Source organism: Dreissena polymorpha, chromosome 16 (assembly GCF_020536995.1).
Source record: "Dreissena polymorpha isolate Duluth1 chromosome 16, UMN_Dpol_1.0, whole genome shotgun sequence".
In the NCBI taxonomy this organism is placed as follows: domain Eukaryota; kingdom Metazoa; phylum Mollusca; class Bivalvia; order Myida; family Dreissenidae; genus Dreissena; species Dreissena polymorpha.
The window spans coordinates 22,165,528-22,190,311 of NC_068370.1; the positions used below are offsets into that span (position 1 = coordinate 22,165,528).

A 24,784-nucleotide genomic window follows, 5' to 3' on the forward strand; every position below is an offset into this window, starting at 1 on the left:
TGCTTTGTTACAGCCTGTGCCATTTGGATTGGGAAAATTAGCGCGATAAACCATGAAATAGGAAAAAATAGCGCGATAAACCATGAAATTGGGAGACATTAAGCATTATACATATGATTATAAGTAACAGAATTAGAATTGTTTTTAAGTGCATGTTTGACAGCATTTTATATTATAAAGTGCTGCTTTAATGTCTTCTTACAATTGACAATATTTAGTTAATATCCATCCACATGCATATTAAACTTGCAATAATCTATAGATTCTTAAATACACCATTTGATCATAAGCTCTTTAAGAGTAGCTATTAATTTAATTCAGTACTTTTTTAAATTAAATATCATAAGGGGAAAACATAAACAAATATTTACAAACATTCTTTAGTGTTCTTGTTGTGTTAATGATGTATTAAATGGAGTTAAAATAAGATCCACTAACACATAAATCAAATCATGTTTGTCCCTTTCCATTTTCGAACGATACTCATCTTATTATAATAAATGCTTTAACTGTGTGAGTAGACTAAACTCCAGTTTTCCAACACTCGTTTCCGTGACGCACATTCACTGAGCAGATTTCTGATAAATATTTGTTTTTTTGTTTTTTTTATCTCAAACGTAGTATGTTGCGTTAATTGACACACGCATTACATTATTCCCTAATGACCAAATGATATCCGTTGTTAATGTGAATGGTATTTATTATTTTCGCCGTTAATCGCAATTTCTCGTCTGCTTGCCGCCATCTTGGACATGTGTAAAAACAGGCTGCTCAATCCCGATACATTGACTATCGTCGGTATTCTCCGCAATAGAGAGATGTGTATACTGGATAGCAACGTAAAATCGTATATATTCGGCTAAATTTGCAAACCAATACGCAAGTCAGTTGTCGTTCGGTGACGACACGACAAGCTCGATCAGCACTCGTTCCCCGGGAGGCTTGAATTTCAACGTTTTTTACTGCACAAGTGCCAAAATGATTATGATTGATGAATTACCCGTTAAGACCGAAAATAAGCGAAAGTAAGATTAAAAACTGAAATTTGACCATTTTGATCGATGGATCCGTAGTTTTTCAGAACAAATCTGTAGTGTGTAGTTTATCCAGATACGTAAGAACTACGGCGAATCCGTGGAAGTAAACAGGTCTGCCAATGTTAAAGTTTTTGGAAGGACTGACGGACGGACAGACAGTTCAAATGCTATATACCACCCTACCGGGGGCATAAAAATACCAAATTTTAAACAGGGTTCATACAGAAATTTCCTTGCAAAATGTAAGCACTTATTAAGCACCTTACCTCTTTAGCAGAATGCCTGATGGAACAGCGGTTGCAGTAGCGGGCGCTGTACCACGGCCTCTCCACAGGAACCCTCTTGTGCTTGCCACCACAGTTGTCACACCGCATCATGTTACTGGCCTGGAACAGCTTCTCCTGCAGCTTTGTCAGTAGGTCGTTAAACTCGTGCTGGAAAGGGAGGCAAATCAGGGCTAAGTCTGCTATTTGTAAAATTAGCAGATGACTGAACATTTGAAGATATGGCTTAGAGAACTCTATTTGGCGTCAAGGTTACTCTATAAAACCCTATAAAGAAGTAGTTATTTGGCTTAAACAAGATGTTGCATTCAATAAAAGGATATGCTCCCTGTGGAGGCCTTAACTGTATTGATTCATTAGCCCAATAAGTTTAAGTCTTAAAACTAATTCAACAAGAAATACACTTGAAACAAATAAAGCTTAAGATAATTTAGTTAAAACGGAATGCCATATGTACATTAAATCAGGTTTTGTAATGTATTGTGACTGCATGATGTGATTTGAGAAAGTATTGGAACAAATAATCACACTATTTATGAAGACACTTTACAACCATTTTGCTCACTTAAAGGTAAAGGTTATTAATCAAAGAGTTACCATGGCAGCCTCAGCTTCTTTGGCCTCCTGTAGTTGTCTGTTATATGCCTGGCGTTTACTCTGAAATAACAAAATGAAAAGATTAAAATAATAGATGTGTTGACGTGAGAATGAATACCCCCCTGACAATGCTTGACGTAAAATATAGCATGATGTAATATATTTAAAAAAAATTATGTTATCAAATAAACAATTAAAAAGGGTAATGACTTTTGTTAATTTTACCAAAAAATGATACAAGGGGTGTCAGCGGATGTCAGCATTGAGTAAGGTATTAGGTAACAAGAGTTCCGCGGTCGGAGATGACCGCATTGAAGCCGGATTTTTGATTTAAATGACAGGAAAGTACCTTTCGTGTTTTTGTCAATGCAATACTTAAACAAGAGTTCCGCGGTCGGAGATGACCGCATTGAAGCCGGATTTTTGATTTAAATGACAGGAAAGTACCTTTCGTGTTTTTGTCAATGCAATACTTAAATTACTGAAATATTGTTCAAAGGTCAAAATGAAATGTAAGTACTTTTCAAGGCATGAGCAAAGTTTGAGATTCTAGGTCCAAGCATACCAAAGTTACAACAATTTTAACATTTTAACATTTAAGTTCACAGTGACCTTGACCTTCAAATGAATGACATTGAAATGAATGACCTTGAAATGACCAGTGGTCATCTAAGTGTGCTTGCAAACCTTTACGTCAAGTTTGAGATTCTAGGTCCAAGCATACCAAAGTTATAACAATTTTAACATTGAAGGTCACAGTGACCTTGACCTTCAAGTGAATGACATTGAAATGACCAGTGGTCATCTTCTAGTACTGGCCAATCTTTATTTCAAGTTTGAAGACTCTAGGTACAAGCATACCAAAGTTATAACATGAAATAAGAACTTTAACATTTTTACATTCAAGGTCACAGTGACCTTGACCTTCAAATGAATGACCTTGAAATGTCCAGTGGTTACTTACTAGTTCTGGCCAACCTTCATGTCAAGTTTCAAGACTCTAGGTCCAAGCATACCAAAGTTATAACAACTTTAACATTTTTACATTCAAGGTCACAGTGACCTTGACCTTCAAATGAATGACCTTGAAATGTCCAGTGGTTACTTACTAGTTCTGGCCAACCTTCATGTCAAGTTTCAAGACTCTAGGTCCAAGCATACCAAAGTTATAACAACTTTAACATTTTTATATTGAAGGTCACAGTGACCTTCACCTTCAAATGAATGACCTTGAAATGACCAGTGGTCATCTGTTAATCCTGGCCAACCTTCATGTCAAGTTTGAAGACTCTAGGTCCAAGCATACCAAAGTTATACCATGAAATAAGAACTTTAACATTTTTACATTCAAGGTCACAGTGACCTTGACCTTCAAATGAATGACCTTGAAATGACCAGTGGTTACTAACTAGTTATGGCCAACCTTCATGTCAAGTTTCAAGACTCTAGGTCCAAGCATACCAAAGTTATAAGAACTTTAACATTTTTTATATTGAAGGTCACAGTGACCTTGACCTTCAAATGAATGACCTTGAAATGACCAGTGGTCATCTGTTAATCCTGGCCAACCTTCATGTCAAGTTTGAAGACTCTAGGTCCAAGCATACCAAAGTTATACCATGAAATAAGAACTTTAACATTTTCGAGCACGCCGCCACCCCGCCCGCCCGCCCGCCCGCCCGCCCCCCCGCCCGCCCGACAACATCAATCTATAAGCCGAGATTTTTTCGAAAAAAATCCGGCTAATTACTGAAATATTGTTCAAAGGTCAAAATGAAATGTAAGTACTTTTCAAGGCATGAGCAAACCTTGTGTTATGTTTTGAATGCATGCATATACATGAACAACAATAACATTTAAGGTCACAAATATGAACTTGAATTGACATTTAACATTTTTACCTACCAAAATTATAAGAACTTTAACATTTTTACATTCAAGGTCACAGTGACCTTGACCTTAGAATGAATGACCTTGAAATGACCAGTGGTCATCTAAGTGTGCTTGCAAACCTTCATGTCAAGTTTGAAGACTCTATGTCCAAGCATACCAAAGTTATAACAATTTTAACATTTAAGGTCACAGTGACCTTGACCTTCAAATTAATGACATTGAAATGACCAGTGGTCATCTTCTAGTACTGGCCAATCTTTATTTCAAGTTTGAAGACTCTAGGTACAAGCATACCAAAGTTATAACATGAAATAAGAACTTTGACATTTTTACATTCAAGGTCACAGTGACCTTGACCTTCAAATGAACGACCTTGAAATGTCCAGTGGTTACTTACTAGTTCTGGCCAACCTTCATGTCAAGTTTCAAGACTCTAGGTCCAAGCATACCAAAGTTATAACAACTTTAACATTTTTACATTCAAGGTCACAGTGACCTTGACCTTCAAATGAATGACCTTGAAATGTCCAGTGGTTACTTACTAGTTCTGGCCAACCTTCATGTCAAGTTTCAAGACTCTAGGTCCAAGCATACCAAAGTTAAAACAACTTTAACATTTTTATATTGAAGGTCACAGTGACCTTCACCTTCAAATGAATGACCTTGAAATGACCAGTGGTCATCTGTTAATCCTGGCCAACCTTCATGTCAAGTTTGAAGACTCTAGGTCCAAGCATACCAAAGTTATACCATGAAATAAGAACTTTAACATTTTTACATTCAAGGTCACAGTGACCTTGACCTTCAAATGAATGACCTTGAAATGACCAGTGGTTACTAACTAGTTATGGCCAACCTTCATGTCAAGTTTCAAGACTCTAGGTCCAAGCATACCAAAGTTATAAGAACTTTAACATTTTTTATATTGAAGGTCACAGTGACCTTGACCTTCAAATGAATGACCTTGAAATGACCAGTGGTCATCTGTTAATCCTGGCCAACCTTCATGTCAAGTTTGAAGACTCTAGGTCCAAGCATACCAAAGTTATACCATGAAATAAGAACTTTAACATTTTCGAGCACGCCGCCACCCCGCCCGCCCGCCCCCCCCCGCCCGCCCGACAACATCAATCTATAAGCCGAGATTTTTTCGAAAAAAATCCGGCTAATAAGGTATTATAACTGTATATGCAAAATCAGCATATGCATATAAACGAGCAAATTCGTTGAATTGATATCCCCCGCCAATATGCTTCTGGACACAAAAGTGTTATATTTGACACTCAGCTCAAAAATATTTTTTAAGATACAAAGGGCCATAACTCCATTATTAACAGATGGTGTACAATGCCATTTTGCGTGCATCATCCTCTTATCCATATATATACTCATACCAAGTTTCAATGAAATCCGCCAAAGCATTTCCAAGACATGGCTCTGGACACAAAAGTGCCAGACGGACGGACAACGCCAAAACAATATCCCTCCGCCTATGGCGAAGGATAACAACACAGCATGTATTGTGTTTGTATCAGTTGTAATTAAATTCCTAAAAGCAGAAATAGTGTATAAAAAATAATAAAGCAATTAATAATTGTGTATGCATAAAATGCCATTAAGCATGTCAATTAAATTACTTTCAATTACCCATGTAACAAGGGACAAAATTGTCACAAAACCAGGTTTTCATTGTGAAAAAAAATCTGATAAAGGGAGAAAACTCAAACTGAACTTTTGAAATGAACAAACAAAATTAACCCCCTTAGTAAGTTTTTTTTTCTATTTTTAGTCGTGGCAACCTTGACATTGGAGATATTGACGTGATTCTTTCGTGCGACACACCATCCCATGATGGTGAACAAATGTGCCAAATGATTTTAAAATCTCACAATGAATGACATAGTTATGGCCAGGACAAGCTCCTTTATGGCCATTTTTGACCTTTGAACTCAAAGTGTGACCTTGACCTTGGAGATATCGACGTAATTATTTCGCGCGACACACCGTCCAATGATGGTGAACAAATGTGCCAAATGATTTTAAAATCTGACAATGAACGACATAGTTATGGCCCGGACAAGCTTGTTCCGCCCGCCCGCCAGCCAGCCAGCCAGCCAGCATTCGCCAATCTAATAACCAGTTTTTTCCTTCGGAAAACCTGGTTAAAAACCTGGTTAATAAGTTGTGTGTGCCTCATGTACTCTGTGGGAAACCCGTACACTGCATCAGTTACATAAAGGTATAAACAAAGACAAGGACATCATGTACTCTGTCACAGTCTCTATGGGAAACCCGTACACTGCATCAGTTACATAAAGGTATAAACAAAGACAAGGACATCATGTACTCTGTCACAGTCTCTGTGGGAAACCCGTACACTGCATCATTTACATAAAGGTATAAACAAAGACAAGGACATCATGTACTCTGTCAGTCTCTATGGGAAACCCGTACACTGCATCAGTTACATAAAGGTATAAACAAAGACAAGGACATCATGTACTCTGTCACAGTCTCTGTGGGAAACCCGTACACTGCATCAGTTACATAAAGGTATAAACAAAGACAAGGACATCATGTACTCTGTCAGTCTCTATGAGAAACCCGTACACTGCATCAGTTACATAAAGGTATAAACAAAGACAAGGACATCATGTACTCTGTCACAGTCTCTGTGGGAAACCCGTACACTGCATCAGTTACATAAAGGTATAAACAAAGACAAGGTTATCATGTACTCTGTCACAGTCTCTATAGGAAACCCGTACACTGCATCAGTTACATAAAGGTATAAACAATGACAATGACATCATGTACTCTGTCACAGTCTCTGTGGGAAACCTGTACACTGCATCAGTTACATAAAGGTATAAACAAAGACAAGGACATCATGTACTCTGTCACAGTCTCTATGGGAAACCCATACACTGCATCAGTTACATAAAGGTATAAACAAAGACAAGGACATCATGTACTTTGTCACAGTCTCTGTGGGAAACCCGTACACTACATCAGTTACATAAAGGTATAAACAAAGACAAAGACATCATATATTTAATTTGTGTGTAATATGTGTATGGTAAAAGTTTTTTTCTAATAATAATATGTTCAACATTCAAACATGGTAAATAATTTATTTGTCTTGGAACATCAATAATAGACATTGTAAATTGCTAGAGAACCAAAAATTATATATAAGAATGCATCTTAATTTTAATTGTGACATATTGCTTTGTTTTATAGATCTATCAAGAAAACTTAGGTGTGACAGCACCATTTATTACCTGATGTCTTATATAAATGATAATTAATTATTTTTTGCTATTTCCTCGTCGAAAAAGAAATTTGCAATGTTTTAAACTGTTACCGGTGAATATCGAACTGTTGACCGGTCAACAGTTTGAACTGTTGCCCGCTGGAATAATGACGTCATTTCGTCGAAAAAATGACGTCATTTTACAGTTAAACAGTCAAAATTATTCATTTTATCTATTACTGTTGTGTGTAAATAAAAATTTAGTTTGCTGTTATTTCTATGTTGGAAATTTGATCAGGTAATAAAACACTTATTTCATGGATGCTTGGTGAACAGTCAAAACTGTTGTCCCTCGGTATCAGGGCTGACATTTGGAACTGTTGCCCCAGGCCTACAGTACCAAAGTCATCCCTGATACCTTGGGAAACAGTTTTGACTGTTCACCGCGCATCCATGAAATAAGTGTATACTGTTGTTAATCTGTTAATCGCATATAAATTGAGCATATTTAATTGAATGGAGACTGCCTGAATGGCTTATAGCCTGTTCGAATTTCAGATAATCAATTACTATCATAATGCTATCACATTATCCAGTCATCAGGATGTACAAATACGTGATGACCTCACCAGATGATACAAATAGAACATGCACAACTGCATATGATAAAAAACAATATGAGAAAGTTTAAATGTTCTATGCTGAAAAGTGCAGAAGAACCCCTGCTGACAATGTTGTGTCTACATATGGACTGACAAACTAACAGATACTAGACATTCATGTTGATTCCAGTATAGCCTTCTTTACTTTGCTATGGGGATATAAATATAACATAACACTGCCTCCATATTTTACATTACCATAGTAACTTTATGGAGATGAAAAAATGGTGAAATCTTTTACTGCCATGCTATGATTTATTTGCACTTCTTCTCTATATGAACACAGAGTTTGCAAATGGTTTAATATACTCTAGTATTTACACCAGATGGCATAATTCACTTGAGGAAATATTTACATTCCAGATTAACAAGAAGGGAATAAGGGTCGATTCAGAAATATAAGGGAATATGAGTTGAGAAAGAAAGATAAGGCTACAAACCCAGAATAGTTCTTTGATAGAATGAAAGTTACATGAAACAGATATATCATTCTTCTTGTTGTTGAAGCAACAACACCCCAATAAACACAAGAGCACCTCATAATGGGTGCCAACGCTCGGATGAGGGTGCAGTTTTGAATAACTGAAAGCTTATAAAAACAAGAGATGTGTTCGTCAGAAACACAATGCCCCCTATTGGGCCACTTTGAAATAATTTTTATTTATTTATTTTTACCTTTGACCTTGAAGGATGACCTTGACCGTGAACGTCCACCACTCAAAATGTGCAGCTTCATGAGAACACCGCTTTGAATTTTATTTATTTTTTTATCTTTGACCTTGAAGGATGACCTTGGCCTTGAAGGATGACCTTGACCTTCCACCACTAAAAATGTGCAGCTTCATGAGAACGCTGCATTGAATTTTTTTATTTTATTTTTTACCTTGAAGGATGACCTTGACCTTAAATGTCCACCACTCAAAATGTGCAGCTTCACGAGATACACATGCATGCCAAATATCAAGTTGCTATCTTCAATATTGAAAAAGTAATGGCCAATGTTAAAGTTTTTGGATGGACAGACACCATATATTTGACATTTGACCTTGAAGGATGACCTTGACCTTCACCTTTGACCACTCAAAATGTTAAGCTCCATGAGATACACATGCATGCCAAATATCAAGTTGCTTTCTTCAATAGTGAAAAAGTTATGGCCAATGTTAAAGTTAAAGGACGGACAGACTGACACACACATACTGACATACACACATATTGACATACTGACTGATGGACAGTTCAACTGCTATATGCCACCCTACCAGGGGCATAAAAAAAATAATTTAAGGTCACAGTGACTTTGACCTTTGACCTAGTTACCCAAAAATGGGTGTGGCATGTAGAACTCATCAAGGTGCATCTACATATGAAGTTTCAAAGTTGAAGGTGGAAGCACTTTGATTTTAGAGCCAATGTTAAGGTTTTAGCACGACTCCTTCGGCAGACAGCAGACGACAATCTGGCTATGACAATACCTTGGTTCGCTCTGAAAACAGCCGAGCTAAAAATTAGAATAACAAGGGCTGTTTGCAAAACATGCATGCCCCCCTATATGGGCCATAAGTTGTAGTAGCAGCCATTGTGTGAATACGTTTTTTGTCACTGTGAACAACAGTGGTGGTGGTGGTGGTGGTGGTGGTGGTGGTGGTGGTAGTTGTAGTGGTAGTGGTAGTGGTAGTAGTAGTAGTAGTAGTAGTAGTAGTAGTAGTAGTAGTAGTAGTAGTAGTAGTAGTAGTAGTAGTAGTAGTAGTAGTAGTAGTAGCATTACAATAACAATATTTAAGAATGATCAAATGGGAAAAGGTAACCTAGCACTGGCAGTAAATATGGGGCTCATTTACAGGTCTGATTTGGAATCTCTGCTGTAAAATGAGATTTTAAATGAATTTAAGGGAGGCAAATGCTGTAATAAAAAGAACATGCATAAACGGTAGTTGTTTCCCTTAAAATGCCTATTTCCAGTAACTGTGACTTTCACCTGTGACCTTGACCTTTGACCTAGTGACCTCAAAATCAATAGGGGTCATCTGCGAGTCATGATCAATGTACCTATGAAGTTTCATGATCCTAGCCCCAAGCGTTCTTGAGTTATCATCCGGAAACCACCTGGTGGACGGACCGACCGACCTACCGACCGACCGACATGAGCAAAGCAATATACCCCCTCTTCTTCGAAGGGGGGCATAATAACTAATAATTTCTAATTATTTCTTACAGCATCTCCAATGAGGTCGAAGGCGTGGCCTAGAATCTTGAAAGCTTCTTCCGCACCGGCTTGTTGGTTCTAAAAACAAAATGGTATTAAAACTGTTAAAGCTTAAAATAAACAAACTTCCATTATAAATTTATTTTTTTATTGCTTCACAGTTTCTATTCTGTATGCTGCTAAACAGACATTGTACTTAGATAACTCCCAAACATGATCTGTTAAGAACACTTGAGAATCTTTTTATATGACACGTTAGTAAGTAATCTTGAGTAAGATCTACATGTAAGCAGCTAACACAAAATTTTAGGGCAATACCTCCATCCAAACAAAAGTCATTGAGCTGCAACTTTTTTTTCTTTTGTTAGTATGTGACTTTGACCGTAACCTAACTGGCCCATATGCAATCCCAAGCCAGGTCTGTTGGTAAGCTACACACACGCTTTAATTGAAATACTATTTGATGCAGATATTTCCCTCATGAGTACATACCTTATCTGGATGAACAAGTACAGCCTGACGTCTGTAATACTTTTTAATATCATCATCAGTGGCAGTGGCTTTAAGGCCTAGTATACTGGAATTGGAGAAACACAAAAACTGACAAATGTGGAAGTGACTTTAAGGTTCGGTTACTGATATAAGCAAGACAAGAACTGACAAATGTGGCAGTTGCTTTAAACTTTCAAGCCATGTATTCTCAAATATCAGAATATTGCATACTCTAATGTCTATGCATTAAGTATGCAACCATGTACCATAATTACTCAAGTTTTTGGACACTCAATTTTTGGACACCCCTGTATTTAGTCCAAATATTTTTTTTTTATGATTCTAAATTTTCGGACATACAACTTTTTGTCTATAATTAATTACTCTAAATTTTCAGACATATGACTTTTTGCCTATAATTAATTACTCTAAATTTTCGGACAGTTTGTTTCACAAAGCTTCTTTACCAGAATTCTGACCTGTTGGTTATCTGATGACACCACTATCATGTGTTTTTGCAACTGGATTGAGGTAATGAACCCTTGAAGAGGAACACCCTAAGGCAATGGACCATTACATTTGCTTTATTGAGTAAATAACTATGTACATGTACACCAATAACAGACAATGGTTTCACCAAACATGAAACATATGTTACATTATTTTATACTTTACGTGTTATTTTACAAGCATTTGCTATTATTTGTTGGAATTTTTAACGCTATACACATTGCATACCTGTTACGAATCATTCATGCAATATTTTTAGAGTGTCTACCTTTAAATTTTGTCTCACCTGTATTTTTATAATATTTTTTATAGCATTTTTTGTATCTAAATTTTTTGACAAGGAAAAAAATTTTTTTTGTAAGTGTCCCAAAACTTAAGAGTAATTACAGTAACTTTACGTTTTACACTTGAAAGAGGTTTATATTATATTTGTTAAATATATCAAATCAACACATTTTTTGAAAACTTTTTTATCATTTTACCGGGTCTGTTATTTGATACACAATAAACAGTGTTCAATCACAAATGGCTTCAATAAATACAATATTTATACAAAATGATTATACCCTTACCTATAAGGGTCCTTTCCTTTACAGGCAAGAAGTCGCTGCATGGCTTCATCACCTGTAGAGCAATGATTTATTAGAACTTCAGGTAAGGTACATAAACATTATTAGATGAGGCATAACAAGGGTTAGGAGTTATATAAGCCAGAATTTCTCTTATGCATGTTAGTGCACTCATCCCCCAATAAAAAAGGTACTGTGCTTTACAAGTGGTGTGCTTGATACTGAATACAGGATCAGGATTACAAAACTTATTAATTTATTATAACCAATTATTAAGAGCGCTCTTAAATGATTGTACAGCGATTTTTTGCCCTATTGGAAAAAACCAGTACCCGCCCAATTGGGAACAAGAGGGCCATGATAGCCCTGAATCGCTCACCTGACTAACCTTGCTACATCAACTTAAATTCTATCAGACCCATATACAATCCCAAGCCAGATTTCATTAATTAATACATTGACAAAATTTCATTAAGACATGATGAAAACTGTGACCTCTTTCATCTACACAAGGTTTTACCAGAATTGGCCCGGTGACCTAATTTTTCAACCCAGATGTCCCATATACGATCCAAAATCAGATATTATCAAGATAAACATTCTGACAATATTTCATTTATTGTTTGATTATATTGCGTGAAGTTTTTTCAACTTTATGAGGGCAATTTCGTCTTTTTTTGTTGTGAATGTAACGTAATGTTATTTGCCGCACTTAAGTGTAGAACGTCCTAGACGTCACGTTATATTTGTTGTTTATATATGTCATTGATTATATTTGAATCAGAAGTAAAAGGAAGAACCTGAACACACAACGCTTTGTACCTTTATTATCCCATACGTTGCCATATTTTTATTGATATTCTTTATGGAATAATGTCCACGTCTTTTTTCCAATTCTGCAATTTTGCACTTAGCTAAGTTGATGTTCTTGTTTAGTCTATTTAAATTCTTGTTTTGCTTAGCACACAAATACTCTGTCATTTTATAACATTTTGTATTGTCCGAATCATCATCACACTTGAAATTTGTTTGACAAGACACTGACTGTTTTTTTTCTTGATTTAGGGATGTTTCAGATGAACTACTACTACTAGGCGGTGGGGGAGTAGACCACGAAATTTCAGTCACTGCGTGGCACACAGTCAAATCAACGTTTTCATTGGAAACATTACTGCATGTTTTGGCAGGCACCATTTGTTCAAAATGTTTACTGTCTGTGAATTCTTGTTTCAACAACTCTGGCAGAGTTTTTGCACATTTTATTTTTTTTATGTTGCAGTTTCTTTTTGTTTACAGACAGACGCTGACTTTTCATAGTAACTGAATGTTCCTTACAGTTTACTCAAGGGGCCTTTTCACAGATGTTGGCATGTTTTGAAGTTTGTCATTAAATGCTTTATATTGATAAATGTAAACATTTGATCTAAAAAGCTCCAGTAAAACATCAAGAATAAACTTAAAACAGAGGGCCATGATGGCCCTGAATCGCTCACCTTACAAACCAAATTCAATCCCAACCCAGATTTCATCAAGATAAACATTCTGACTAAATTTCATAAAGATTAGATGAAAACCGTGACCTCTATTGTCTACACAAGGTTTTTCTATTATTTGACCTTGTGACCTAGTTTTTGACCCCAGATGACCCAAATACAATCCCAACCCAGATTTCATCAAGATAAACATTCTGACCAAATTTCATAAAGATTGGATGAAAACTGTGACCTCTTTTGTCTACACAAGGTTTTTACAAGGTTTTTCTATTATTTGACCTTGTGACCTAGTTTTATACCCCAGATGACCCAAATACAATCCCAACCCAGATTTCATCAAGATAAACATTCTGACCAAATTTCATAAAGATTGGATGAAAACTGTGACCTCTATTGTCTACACAGGGTTTTTCTATTATTTGACCTAATGACCTAGATTTTGACCCCATATGACCCAAATACAATCCCAACCCAGATTTCATCAAGATAAACATTCTGACCAAATTTCATAAAGATTGGATGAAAACTGTGACCTCGACTGTCTACACAAACAAACTGTTGACGGACGCACACACTCACGCACAACGGGTGCCGGACATCACACGGTCACATAAGCTCACCATGTCACTTCTTGACAGGTGAGCTAAAAATTAACGCGAAAAACCTGAAATTGGGAAAATTCGTGCTGTGAAGTCTGCAGATGGGTGTATATGGTAACAAATACTTAACAAGAGCACCGCATAACGGGTTCCAAGGCTCGGCTGTGGGTGACCTTGACATTTTACCTAGTGACCCAAAAATGGGTGTGGCGTGTAGAACTTATCAAGGTGCATCTACGTATGAAGTTTCAAAAATGTAGGTGGAAGCACTTAAATTTTAGAGCCAATGTTAAGGTTTTAGCACGACGCGGATGACGGACGACGAGCTGGCTATGACAATACCTAAGGTTTTCTCCAAAAACAGCCGAGATCAAAATTGATAACTAAGTGTTGTCAATATTATATTTTCTGCATAGCGAAATTAACTAAATAATGCATTATATAAAAAAATAATATTTTTGGGGAACATTTAATTGGATTTTTTTGGACAGCAAATAGGATTTTTTTACTTTTTTTTCCCTATTGGGAAAGTGCCGTTTTCTGGTACTTTATATAAAGAAGGCACAAAATCACTGTTTTAATTAACTAAGAAAACACGTGTAAAGCAAAACCAACAAAAACCTTCCACAAAAGAATTTGTTCATTATATAGATAAAGGAACTTTGAGAATACCTACTTTAAATAGTCTAAAGTTCCCACAAAAAACTAACCAGTTGAAGGCAGTGCTATATTTTCCTCGAGCCCGACCTTTCTCATGGGCTCAGGCTGCCCCTTGCCCCAGCCGTGTGCCCCGAACATCTTGCCCTTGAACACACGCTTCTCAAGGAAAGTCCACAGCTTCACCCACAACCAGCTGCAGATGTGGATGGTTCCCGACACCCTGGGGTGGAATGTTGGCTTTACACATTATGTTGCACAAATATTTAATAATTATTGCAGGGTTTATAAACCAGCAAAAATTCACATGTGCTGGGCTTATGCATTTACGAAAAAAAAAAATGTCTTTTATATAAATACTTAAAGGACCAGTTTAGTCTACTCAGGGCAAAGTGTTAGACAAAATTGGTTTATTGATTTTTATCCCACTTTTACAGCGAAATCGGTTGATTAAAGCCCCGTTGATTAAATTTCATCTATAATCAACGGCAAGGCTATAATCAATAGCACGAAATGACGTCATCAACTGTCGAACCGGGACTACTTTTTCCCACGCACCTCGTCACCTGTATTTACCAAGTGCATCAATAATAAAAACAATCTCAAATGTTTGTCAATCTTAATGACCTTAAAACAAAGGAAAGTAGCAAAAAACGAGTTTTTTGTCATTTATTGTCATTAAAACCTAGTATTAGGTAAATTTAACACTATGCAAATAGGTTCTGTTGTTGTTGCTCCCCTTTGAAGAAGTCAGTTCGAGTTGCTCCCCTTTGACCGTAGAAAACAATCGTCTGGACCAAGAAATCCTGTGTTCATTTACAAGATGTACTCGGATATGCGTCCATCTGATTTTTCTTTAAAGCATCTTTTCTACCTGGCAATACGCACAAATGACACTGCATCCCGGTGATTCTTGCGTCAACAATTGGGTGTCAACAAGTTAGGTCAGATGCTGAAGGCCATGGCAAAAGACGCCGGCTTTCTCAAGCACAAGAGAATAACGAACCACTCAGTTCGCAAATTCCTGGTCCAAAAACTTCGAAATGCAAACATTCCACCCACTGAAACCATGGCCATAACAGGGCACAAAAATGTCCAGTCCATAACCAATTATTCCAACATATCTGTTGAACAGCAGCAAAAGTGTTCATTCTTGCTCAGTCCAGTAAATGTAACAATCCAACAGATTCCTCTTGTTCACCTTCACGCACTGAAACTATGGCCGAAATGCAGCCTAGACAACCGATGTCTACCGTCGAACAAGTTGATCTTGATGTTCGCCCCACCCAGTCACTTCACTTGCAAATGTCTTTCTCTAGTTCGAACAACTTTGCCTCACAATTCTTTGGTGCCACTTTCAACATTCAAAATGTTAATGTATATAATAAGCTTAAATCCAAGTAATCTTTGTTATTTTGTCACGAAATAACCACATATTATAACAAAGAAGGAAATATTGTGCACCTCGTGATCGACTCGATAGTTTGATATCGAAAGTGAATTGTGTGTGGTGTTAGGCTACGTTGTAAACAAATGTAGTTCCTTGTGTATAACAACTTAATGCCATATTGATATCATAAAACTTAAAGATTTGCAATTCAATATGATTAAAATTGTAATAAATAACGCTCGACACTTTGTTACAGAACGATATTCTGATTAAAAAACAAGAGTTCCGCGGTCGGAGATGACCACATTGAAGCCGGATTTTTGATTTAAATGACAGGAAAGTACCTTTCGTGTTTTTGTCAATGCAATACTTAAATTACTGAAATATTGTTCAAAGGTCAAAATGAAATGTAAGTACTTTTCAAGGCATGAGCAAACCTTGTGTTATGTTTTGAATGCATGCATATACATGAACAACAATAACATTTAAGGTCACAAATATGAACTTGAATTGACAATTAGGAAAGTTTGATCTCAATTTTTTTATTAGCAAATTAGTAAGATATTGTTTGAAGTTTCCATCAATTTCATTATCAAATGTAAGAAAATAAACTTAGATGAAATAATACTATTTATTGTTTTGCTTTCACATACCTACACAGAAATCCAGACAGCCTTATGATCACTCTGGCCAACCTTCATGTCAAGTTTCAAGACTCTAGGTCCAAGCATACCAAAGTTATAACAACTTTAACATTTTTACATTCAAGGTCACAGTGACCTTGACCTTCAAATGAATGACCTTGAAATGTCCAGTGGTTACTTACTAGTTCTGGCCAACCTTCATGTCAAGTTTCAAGACTCTAGGTCCAAGCATACCAAAGTTATAACAACTTTAACATTTTTATATTGAAGGTCACAGTGACCTTCACCTTCAAATGAATGACCTTGAAATGACCAGTGGTCATCTGTTAATCCTGGCCAACCTTCATGTCAAGTTTGAAGACTCTAGGTCCAAGCATACCAAAGTTATACCATGAAATAAGAACTTTAACATTTTTACATTCAAGGTCACAGTGACCTTGACCTTCAAATGAATGACCTTGAAATGACCAGTGGTTACTTACTAGTTCTGGCCAACCTTCATGTCAAGTTTCAAGACTCTAGGTCCAAGCATACCAAAGTTATAAGAACTTTAACATTTTTTATATTGAAGGTCACAGTGACCTTCACCTTCAAATGAATGACCTTGAAATGACCAGTGGTCATCTGTTAATCCTGGCCAACCTTCATGTCAAGTTTGAAGACTCTAGGTCCAAGCATACCAAAGTTATACCATGAAATAAGAACTTTAACATTTTTACATTCAAGGTCACAGTGACCTTGACCTTCAAATGAATGACCTTGAAATGACCAGTGGTTACTAACTAGTTATGGCCAACCTTCATGTCAAGTTTCAAGACTCTAGGTCCAAGCATACCAAAGTTATAAGAACTTTAACATTTTTTATATTGAAGGTCACAGTGACCTTGACCTTCAAATGAATGACCTTGAAATGACCAGTGGTCATCTGTTAATCCTGGCCAACCTTCATGTCAAGTTTGAAGACTCTAGGTCCAAGCATACCAAAGTTATACCATGAAATAAGAACTTTAACATTTTCGAGCACGCCGCCACCCCGCCCGCCCGCCCGCCCCCCCCGCCCGCCCGCCCCCCCGCCCGCCCGACAACATCAATCTATAAGCCGAGATTTTTTCGAAAAAAATCCGGCTAAAAATGATTATTTGATCAGCGGTTATTTTTGGAACGCGGAGTAATACACTGACCTTGGTTACACTACAGTCATTATCAAAGTACGACAAACACTCATGAAAACTTATTTTGTTTAAATAAAAATAGTTTACTGAATAAAAAGTGGGATAAATAGAATAATAGGTTAGTGTTGATTATAGATCAGGTTTATCATGCTCGGCACGAAAACGAAAAAGCACTCGCCAAGGCTCGTGCTTTTTGTTTTCTAAGCCTCGCATGATAAACCTGATCTATAATCAACACTAACCTATTATTCTCTATATATTACTGTTTTTTTATGCCTGTTGTTTGTTTTGGTATTAGATAAAAAATAAATATATGTTTTGTTGATTTCATTTAGTTTTTAGTGAATTATTATTTCATAAATAATATGAAATATATGAAATAAAAAATATTTCTCATTCTGAGGGGGATGTTAAACAGTAAAATCCATTGGAAAGACCCCAATATGTATGTAAAAATACTGCTATGATTAAACCTTGTGTAAAATAAGTATTGTAATGACCCACCCCCACACCCATTATATGCTTAAATGCTTTATTGTTTACTGTTATACTTACGTGGAATGCAGTTTCCAAAGTTATACTACTAATGATTATGATGATGATGATGATAATTGCACTTACCTTGTTATTCGTGTAAGGCTTGCAATGTCCATTGTTTACATCCTTTTAACACAATAATCCATTTCATTTCCATGACTTATTCCGTAATACCACGAATTATTAACTGCACTAACAGAACTATTAGTATTATGTGTATTGTTTCCATTTCGATCCTGTTGTTTATTGACAAGCCATATTTATGCATTATTATATAAATGTTATGCATAAATCTGACCTGTCATGGCCGCTATGACACAGAATTTGCCAGCATCATTGTGGATTCTGACAGCTCAGGCTGACGGATTCTGATTGGATGATTCCCGAGCTGTCAGAATCCTATTGGTTTATTGTTATTATGCTGGCAGGCTGTCATATGGTCATTGGTCAGTTAAGGTCACGTGGGCACTTTCCAGAAAGTATATAAGTGCGCTAGAATTTGAATTTGACAGCACAACTTCCATCTTGGTAGCTCCACTTGTCTGGGCAGTAAAGTGAGTAAAAACATCTTGGGTAACTAAAAATAACTTGTAACGTATTTCCGAGAAAGTGTCCACCAAACTTGTCTAATTTTGCAATAACATATTAAACCTACTAAATAAATATATTATTTAAACTGCCGCCAGTCTTGTTGTAAGAATATAACTCACAAAGAAAACCAATAAACCCATCCTGACGGACACCACAATTGGTGTCAGAAGTGGGATCGTTCAGTGCCGAAGGACGATTTTACAAACCCGCCTAAAGTTATAGTAAATTCCAATGTGATGACGTCATTGAATGAATATATGACGCAGTATTTACTTAGCGCTCGTTGAAGTGGTTTAAAGGGGCATATCCCTCGATAATTTAAAATATTTTATCCGTGATTCGCGAATCGCAATATAGATCTAATATATATTATATAAAATATATTGTGTGTTATTTTTGCATAACTAACATATTGTGTTTATTTAAAAGGCCCGTGTACAAGGAACATTTAATAAATATTGTGGTTAATATAAATCTATAAATCTTTGACTATTCCTATAAAATAAGTGCAAATTAAAAAATATGGCTAGCGAAAGTTCGGATTCCGAGGTTGTGTTAAATTTGAGAAATTTAGAAAATAGTGAATTCGAAATTAGGAGTGAAGCTTCAGTAACTTCTTCCATGTCTACTGGTCGCCATCGTCGACGTCAGCGAGCAACACCTGTTCCGCCGTGTACGTCGGAAAGTGATTCCGAGGCTGGGTCCAGTCCCGTGCGCCGACATGGCCGAGCGCAAAATCTCAATTTCAACAACGTAGGTGTTGACCGTTGTAACAACTGGAGGGCATCCGAACATGTCCCCCATCTCAAGCCAGAGCCATACAGCGGCGAAGAGCCTTGGGAGAGTTATATTTCCCATTTTGAGGATTGCGCCAAGCTTGGTGTTTGGAGCCAGAGGAGCCGTTCTTTATTCCTAGCATCCAGTCTTCGAGGAAAGGCGAGGCAGTTTTATATGAGCCTGGACGAGTACGAGCGCCGCGATTATTGTACGTTGGTAAAACGTATGAAACAACGATTCGGCAGCAGTGTACATGAATCGAAGTACCTTGGGATGTTGGAGAATAGACAGCGCCGGCCCGGAGAAAGCATCATCTCTCTTTGTGACGACATAAGACAACTCACAAAGAAAGCGTACAGTCAATTGAACACACAATCACAGGACATTATTGCTTTAAATCAACTGTATAAAATAATTTCACCCGAAATGAAGTGTCGCTGTATCGACAACAACTGTTCCAGTATTCACGAGGCCGCTGCAGTGATCGATAAGTATGAGTCGATCCTCGGGTATGATCAACAAAGATCCAGCCGTGTTCGACCCGTAGACACCAACGGCATAGACCGGAAGTTGTCAGGTCTCATTAAGGGTCTCGACTCCCGCCTGGAGCGTCTTGAAAGCGTGTCTCTGGCAAGATCAACGCAACAGTCACCCAAAACAAAGAGCGAGTCGCGCAAGTGCTTCAAGTGCCGCTCGGAAGCGCATCTCTTCCGGGACTGTCCTCAGCGTGAACGTCAATCGTTTGGCGAAGTTTCTCGAAACGTTCCTGCACATTTGTCTCAGGGAAACGGATCACGGTCGACCCAGTAGGTCATGTGTCGACTGAATCCAATCAAAATCGGCCTGCTGGAAATGTAATTCGCACCGGTAGTTTTTCTGATAAAGTTTGGGACAATGGTTTTTACGTGTCAGGCAAACTTGATGTTCAAGAAGTAGAATTTTTAATTGATTCCGGTGCAACATGCTCCATTTTATCAAGTACCGTTTATCAAAATATGCCTAAGCTTTCAAAATACTTATTAACTCCATTTGCAACCCCTGTATTCGATGCCGGTTCAAATCAAATTAACTGTCATGGCCAAACTGCTTTAGAAGTTACATTAAATGGTTGTAATTTCAACATCGAGGTCTTAGTTTGTGACATTTCGCAAGATGGCATAATAGGCCAGGATTTTCTCTTGAAATATGTTGAAATTATTGATTACAAAAGCGGTAAACTTGTCACCCATTGTAATGAGATCCCGTGCTCTGTGGGCTCTGAAAAATCTTTTTCATGTCGCGTTATTGTGCGCAGGACAATTGTAATTCCTGCCAATTCCGCAGCTTTTGTATCCGTCGGCATTTCTAATAAAGATAAACTGACAAAGTACTCGCTGGCGGAACCTATCGGCTCTGCAAATCCTCACTGTCTTATGTTGCCTGGTGTGTTAACTACAAACGATAGTGACCTTAAAATTAATTATGTAAACTGTTCCGACAGCTCTGTAACTTTACACGAAAACCAATCAGTTGGCACTTGTGAACCATACATTGATCAAGAAATTTTTAATAAAGTTCAAGTACGATCAGTGACACCAACTAGTGAAAATAAAATTGTAAACCCCAGTAGAACTGATTTGCCTGAGCATTTAAAAGATCTTTATGATAGAAGCTCGAAATTTCTAGCTAAAGAAGAGTGTCATCAGTTAGCATTATTATTATTAAAATACAGTTCTGTTTTTGCAAAACATTCTAGTGACTTTGGAAAATGTAACCGGGTACAACATCGTATTAATACTGGTCAAGCGCTACCAATTAAACAACCGTTGCGTCGATTACCATTGGCAAAACAGGAAGCTGAGCGAAATGAAGTCAAGAAAATGCTCGAACAGGATGTCATTGAAGCCTCCAAAAGTCCTTGGGCCTCTCCTGTTGTCATTGTAACAAAGAAGGACTCTACCGTTAGGTTTTGCTGTGACTACAGGCAACTTAATGATGTTACCGTTAAGGACGCGTACCTTCTTCCTAGAACAGATGCCTGTTTGGATTCATTAGCCGGTGCGACCTGGTTCAGCCAAATGGACTTGTGTTCCGGTTTCTGGCAGATTGAAATGGCACCAGAGGACCGTGAAAAGACGGCCTTTGCCACATCACTGGGATTGTACCAGTGGGTATGTATGCCGTTCGGCCTCGCGAATTCTCCATCAACCTTTCAACGTTGCATGGAGGATGTTCTACGCGGTTTGCAGTGGGTAGAACTAGTCCTCTACATGGATGATATAACCTCGCCAGCAAACACCATCTCTGAAGGCCTGGAGCGTTTGTCCCGTATTTTTGACAGACTCGTTGATGCCAATCTAAAGTTAAAGCCTTCCAAATGTGCTTTCTTTCAAAAGAAAATAACTTTCTTAGGCCACATAGTGTCTGAGGAAGGAGTTTCCACTGACCCGGAAAAGATAAAGCTGTCCATAGTTGGCCAGTGCCAACGTCAGTCAAAAAAATGCGAAGTTTTCTTGGTCTTGCCTCATATTATCGACGTTTTGTGGAAGGTTTTGCTAAAATAGCTCGACCTCTCCACAAGTTATGTGAAAAAGGTATTAAATTTTGTTGGAATGAGGACGCAAATAGTGCATTTGAAACATTAAAACAGGCGCTAACGTCAGCACCCATATTAGCTTATCCAATAACGGGATTATCATACATAATAGATTGTGATGCTAGTGACTTAGCAGTTGGGGGTGTATTATCCCAGGTGCAAAACGGTCATGAACGTGTAATTGCTTACATGAGCAAAGGTCTTAGTAAATGCGAGAAAAATTATTGTGCAACAAGAAAGAACTTTTGGCCGCCGTAATGGCTTCAAGAACTTTTCACCCCTACATATATGGTCAGAAAACATTGCTTAGAACTGATAACGCAGCTGTAAGTTGGATCAAAAAGCTGAAAACCCCGTCAGGTCAAATGGCAAGATGGTTACAGGAACTATAAACATATGACCTTGATGTTGTTCATCGGCCTGGGCTCAAACATACAAATGCTGACGCTTTAAGTAGACGACCATGTAAAGTTTGTGAAAGACAAGAGAATTTAAATAATGAAGATACTGACAGTGATTGTGATAATAATTTAATCATAAACCAAAATAACAGTGTAACTATACGAGCAATACAACAAGACGCACAAATAGTTATAAATGGCTGGACCCCTGATGACCTTTTAGTTGCCCAATTAAATGACCCAAATATTAGTCCTATTCTTAATGCTAAGACAAACCAATTAGATAGGCCTTCATGGGATCAAATATCAGATGGTACTTCTTATCTTAAAACACTTTGGCGCATGTGGGATAGACTTAAAGTAATTAACCAAATATTGTATTGTATTTTCATAGACACGGAAACTGGCTTCGAACAAAATTTACTTATTGTACCGTTAACGAAACGAGATGAAATTATTAAGTATTCGCATGACATTCCGTCTGCTGGACACTTGGGTTTAGAAAAGTCCTTACATAGGCTTAAACAATCGTTCTATTGGCCAGGTATGAAAGAGGATGTTAATAAGTATATCACTAAATGCGATAAATGTGCATGTCGTAAGTCTAATACAGCTCCTAAAGCCCCAATGAGAAATTATATCAATGGTGAACCAATGGAGAGAATTTCCATTGACGTGTTAGGTCCTTTAAGTACAACACTGAAAGGCAACAAATATATTTTAGTAGTAGTGGACAATTTTACAAAATGGACTGAGGCTTATCCCCTGCCTAACCAAGAAGCAAAAACTATTGCTGATGTTTTAGTAAATAATTTCATTTGTCGGTTTGGTTGTCCTCAACAAATTTTAAGTGATAAAGGGACAAATTTCACTTCACAGCTTTTTCAAGATATTTGTGATTTTCTTCACATCGACAAAGTAACAACAAGTTCGCTTCGACCCCAAAGTAATGGTTGTCCAGAACGATTCAACAGAACTCTTCAATCCATGTTGGCCATTTATTGTGAAGATGACCAACAGAGATGGGATGAGTACCTTCCACAGCTAACCATGGCTTATCGTGCTTCCGTGCACAGCAGTACTGGTGTAACTCCCAACAAAATGGTGTTTGGGCGTGATGTAACCCTACCAGTAGAGGCATTTATCGGGTCACCAAATTCTTCAATTGAGGCACGTGATCCAGAGTCATATTGTAGCCAGTTACAGACGGTCCTGGTGAGCTGTCATACAATTGCGAGGAAGTCTCTTCGTAAGAACACAGCATATCAGAAGCGTCATTATGACATCAAGGCGAAAAAGAGGTCTTTTTCGGTCGGCCAAGCTGTTTGGTTGTATAACCCGATTCGACGTATTGGAGTCTGTTCGAAATTGACCTGCAAATGGAAAGGTCCATATGTAATAACAAGGAAATTAGACGACATAACCTATTTAGTAAAGAGTGGACTAAAGTTAAAGCCAAAAGTGTATCACATAGACAGATTAATTCCCTACAAAGGAAACCATATTCCATCTTGGTTTGCTCAATTCTGCAATTAGTCAAGTGCAGATTTCGAATAAATAAATGAATTAAGTAAATATGACTTAATTTTTATATCACTATATTGTGTGTCGGTTTGATCCAAATATATAGTTTATGAGCTGCTGCAAAAGCTGGGGAGAATCAGCTAAGTTGCTCATGAAGTTGTGGTGACCGTGTTAAAGGCACCATAGTATGTGATATGGGCTATATATCACATGTTTTGATAATTGAATTGGCCTGCGCAACCATATTCGTTATCGGTTATTCTTTCATATTTAAATAAATATGATGTTTTATATATTTGGAGCAGACGTTTCAAAATAGTGCTATTAAAAGTAATTAGTCGTTTTTAGAGTAATGTGTGATACCTTTGAGTACTTGTGTTGCCTTTTTATTAGGATGGTGGACACTTTTCGTTGATACCTGAAACAAATAAACTTGCTTTTTGCATATAACATTTTGATTTGGTGAACTATATCTATGTGTACAATAACATGCAATTTGAACAGAACATTATTGGCTTGCTGTTTAAACATTCAGACATTTGTAAAATTCTTAAAGTGTAAAACACATATATTTGAGTTAATGGAGTGTTATGTATAAATGACTCATATAACTTTTTTTATGAAGATGAAAATAAGTAAGCGAGAACATATAAAGTAGCAAATTTCAAACTTATAAACTGTTATACCTTTTTGTAAATTTACAGAATGAAACACCAAAATTGTTGGTTGTGCCATGCCACATTGGCAACTCAACGTCAATTTGAGAGACATGTCGAGACTGTACATCAGCTCTTGGGAGTGGAGTGTCCATTTTGCCATGTAACCATTAAACGCGCAGCTGATATGAAACGCCACATCCTTACGGTTCACCCAGATACGAAGGTTCCGGAGACGGCCTTCCATGTCAGGGAGATGGCT

The 24,784-nt window shown here is 37.3% G+C and overlaps 1 protein-coding gene and 2 long non-coding RNA genes across 3 annotated transcripts in view; 2 read left to right on the top strand and 1 right to left on the bottom strand.

Moving 5' to 3' along the window:
- Nucleotides 1-24,784, bottom strand: part of LOC127862223 (uncharacterized) — a 61,400-nt gene that overhangs the window by 7,971 nt on the left and 28,645 nt on the right. The window contains exons 4-9 of the mRNA XM_052401252.1: nt 14,309-14,478; nt 11,510-11,561; nt 10,428-10,512; nt 9,945-10,013; nt 1,919-1,978; nt 1,304-1,471 (exon numbers count right to left, since the gene is read on the bottom strand). Coding sequence (XP_052257212.1) covers nt 1,304-1,471; nt 1,919-1,978; nt 9,945-10,013; nt 10,428-10,512; nt 11,510-11,561; nt 14,309-14,478 — 604 coding nt within the window. The remainder of the gene's footprint in view (nt 1-1,303; nt 1,472-1,918; nt 1,979-9,944; nt 10,014-10,427; nt 10,513-11,509; nt 11,562-14,308; nt 14,479-24,784) is intronic.
- Nucleotides 2,704-17,315, top strand: LOC127862227 (uncharacterized). The gene is made up of 3 exons (XR_008040506.1): nt 2,704-3,416; nt 4,442-4,742; nt 16,560-17,315. It is a non-coding gene; the product is annotated as an uncharacterized LOC127862227 (long non-coding RNA).
- On the top strand, nt 9,942-12,902 carry LOC127862229 (uncharacterized). The gene is made up of 3 exons (XR_008040509.1): nt 9,942-10,027; nt 11,534-11,591; nt 12,572-12,902. It is a non-coding gene; the product is annotated as an uncharacterized LOC127862229 (long non-coding RNA).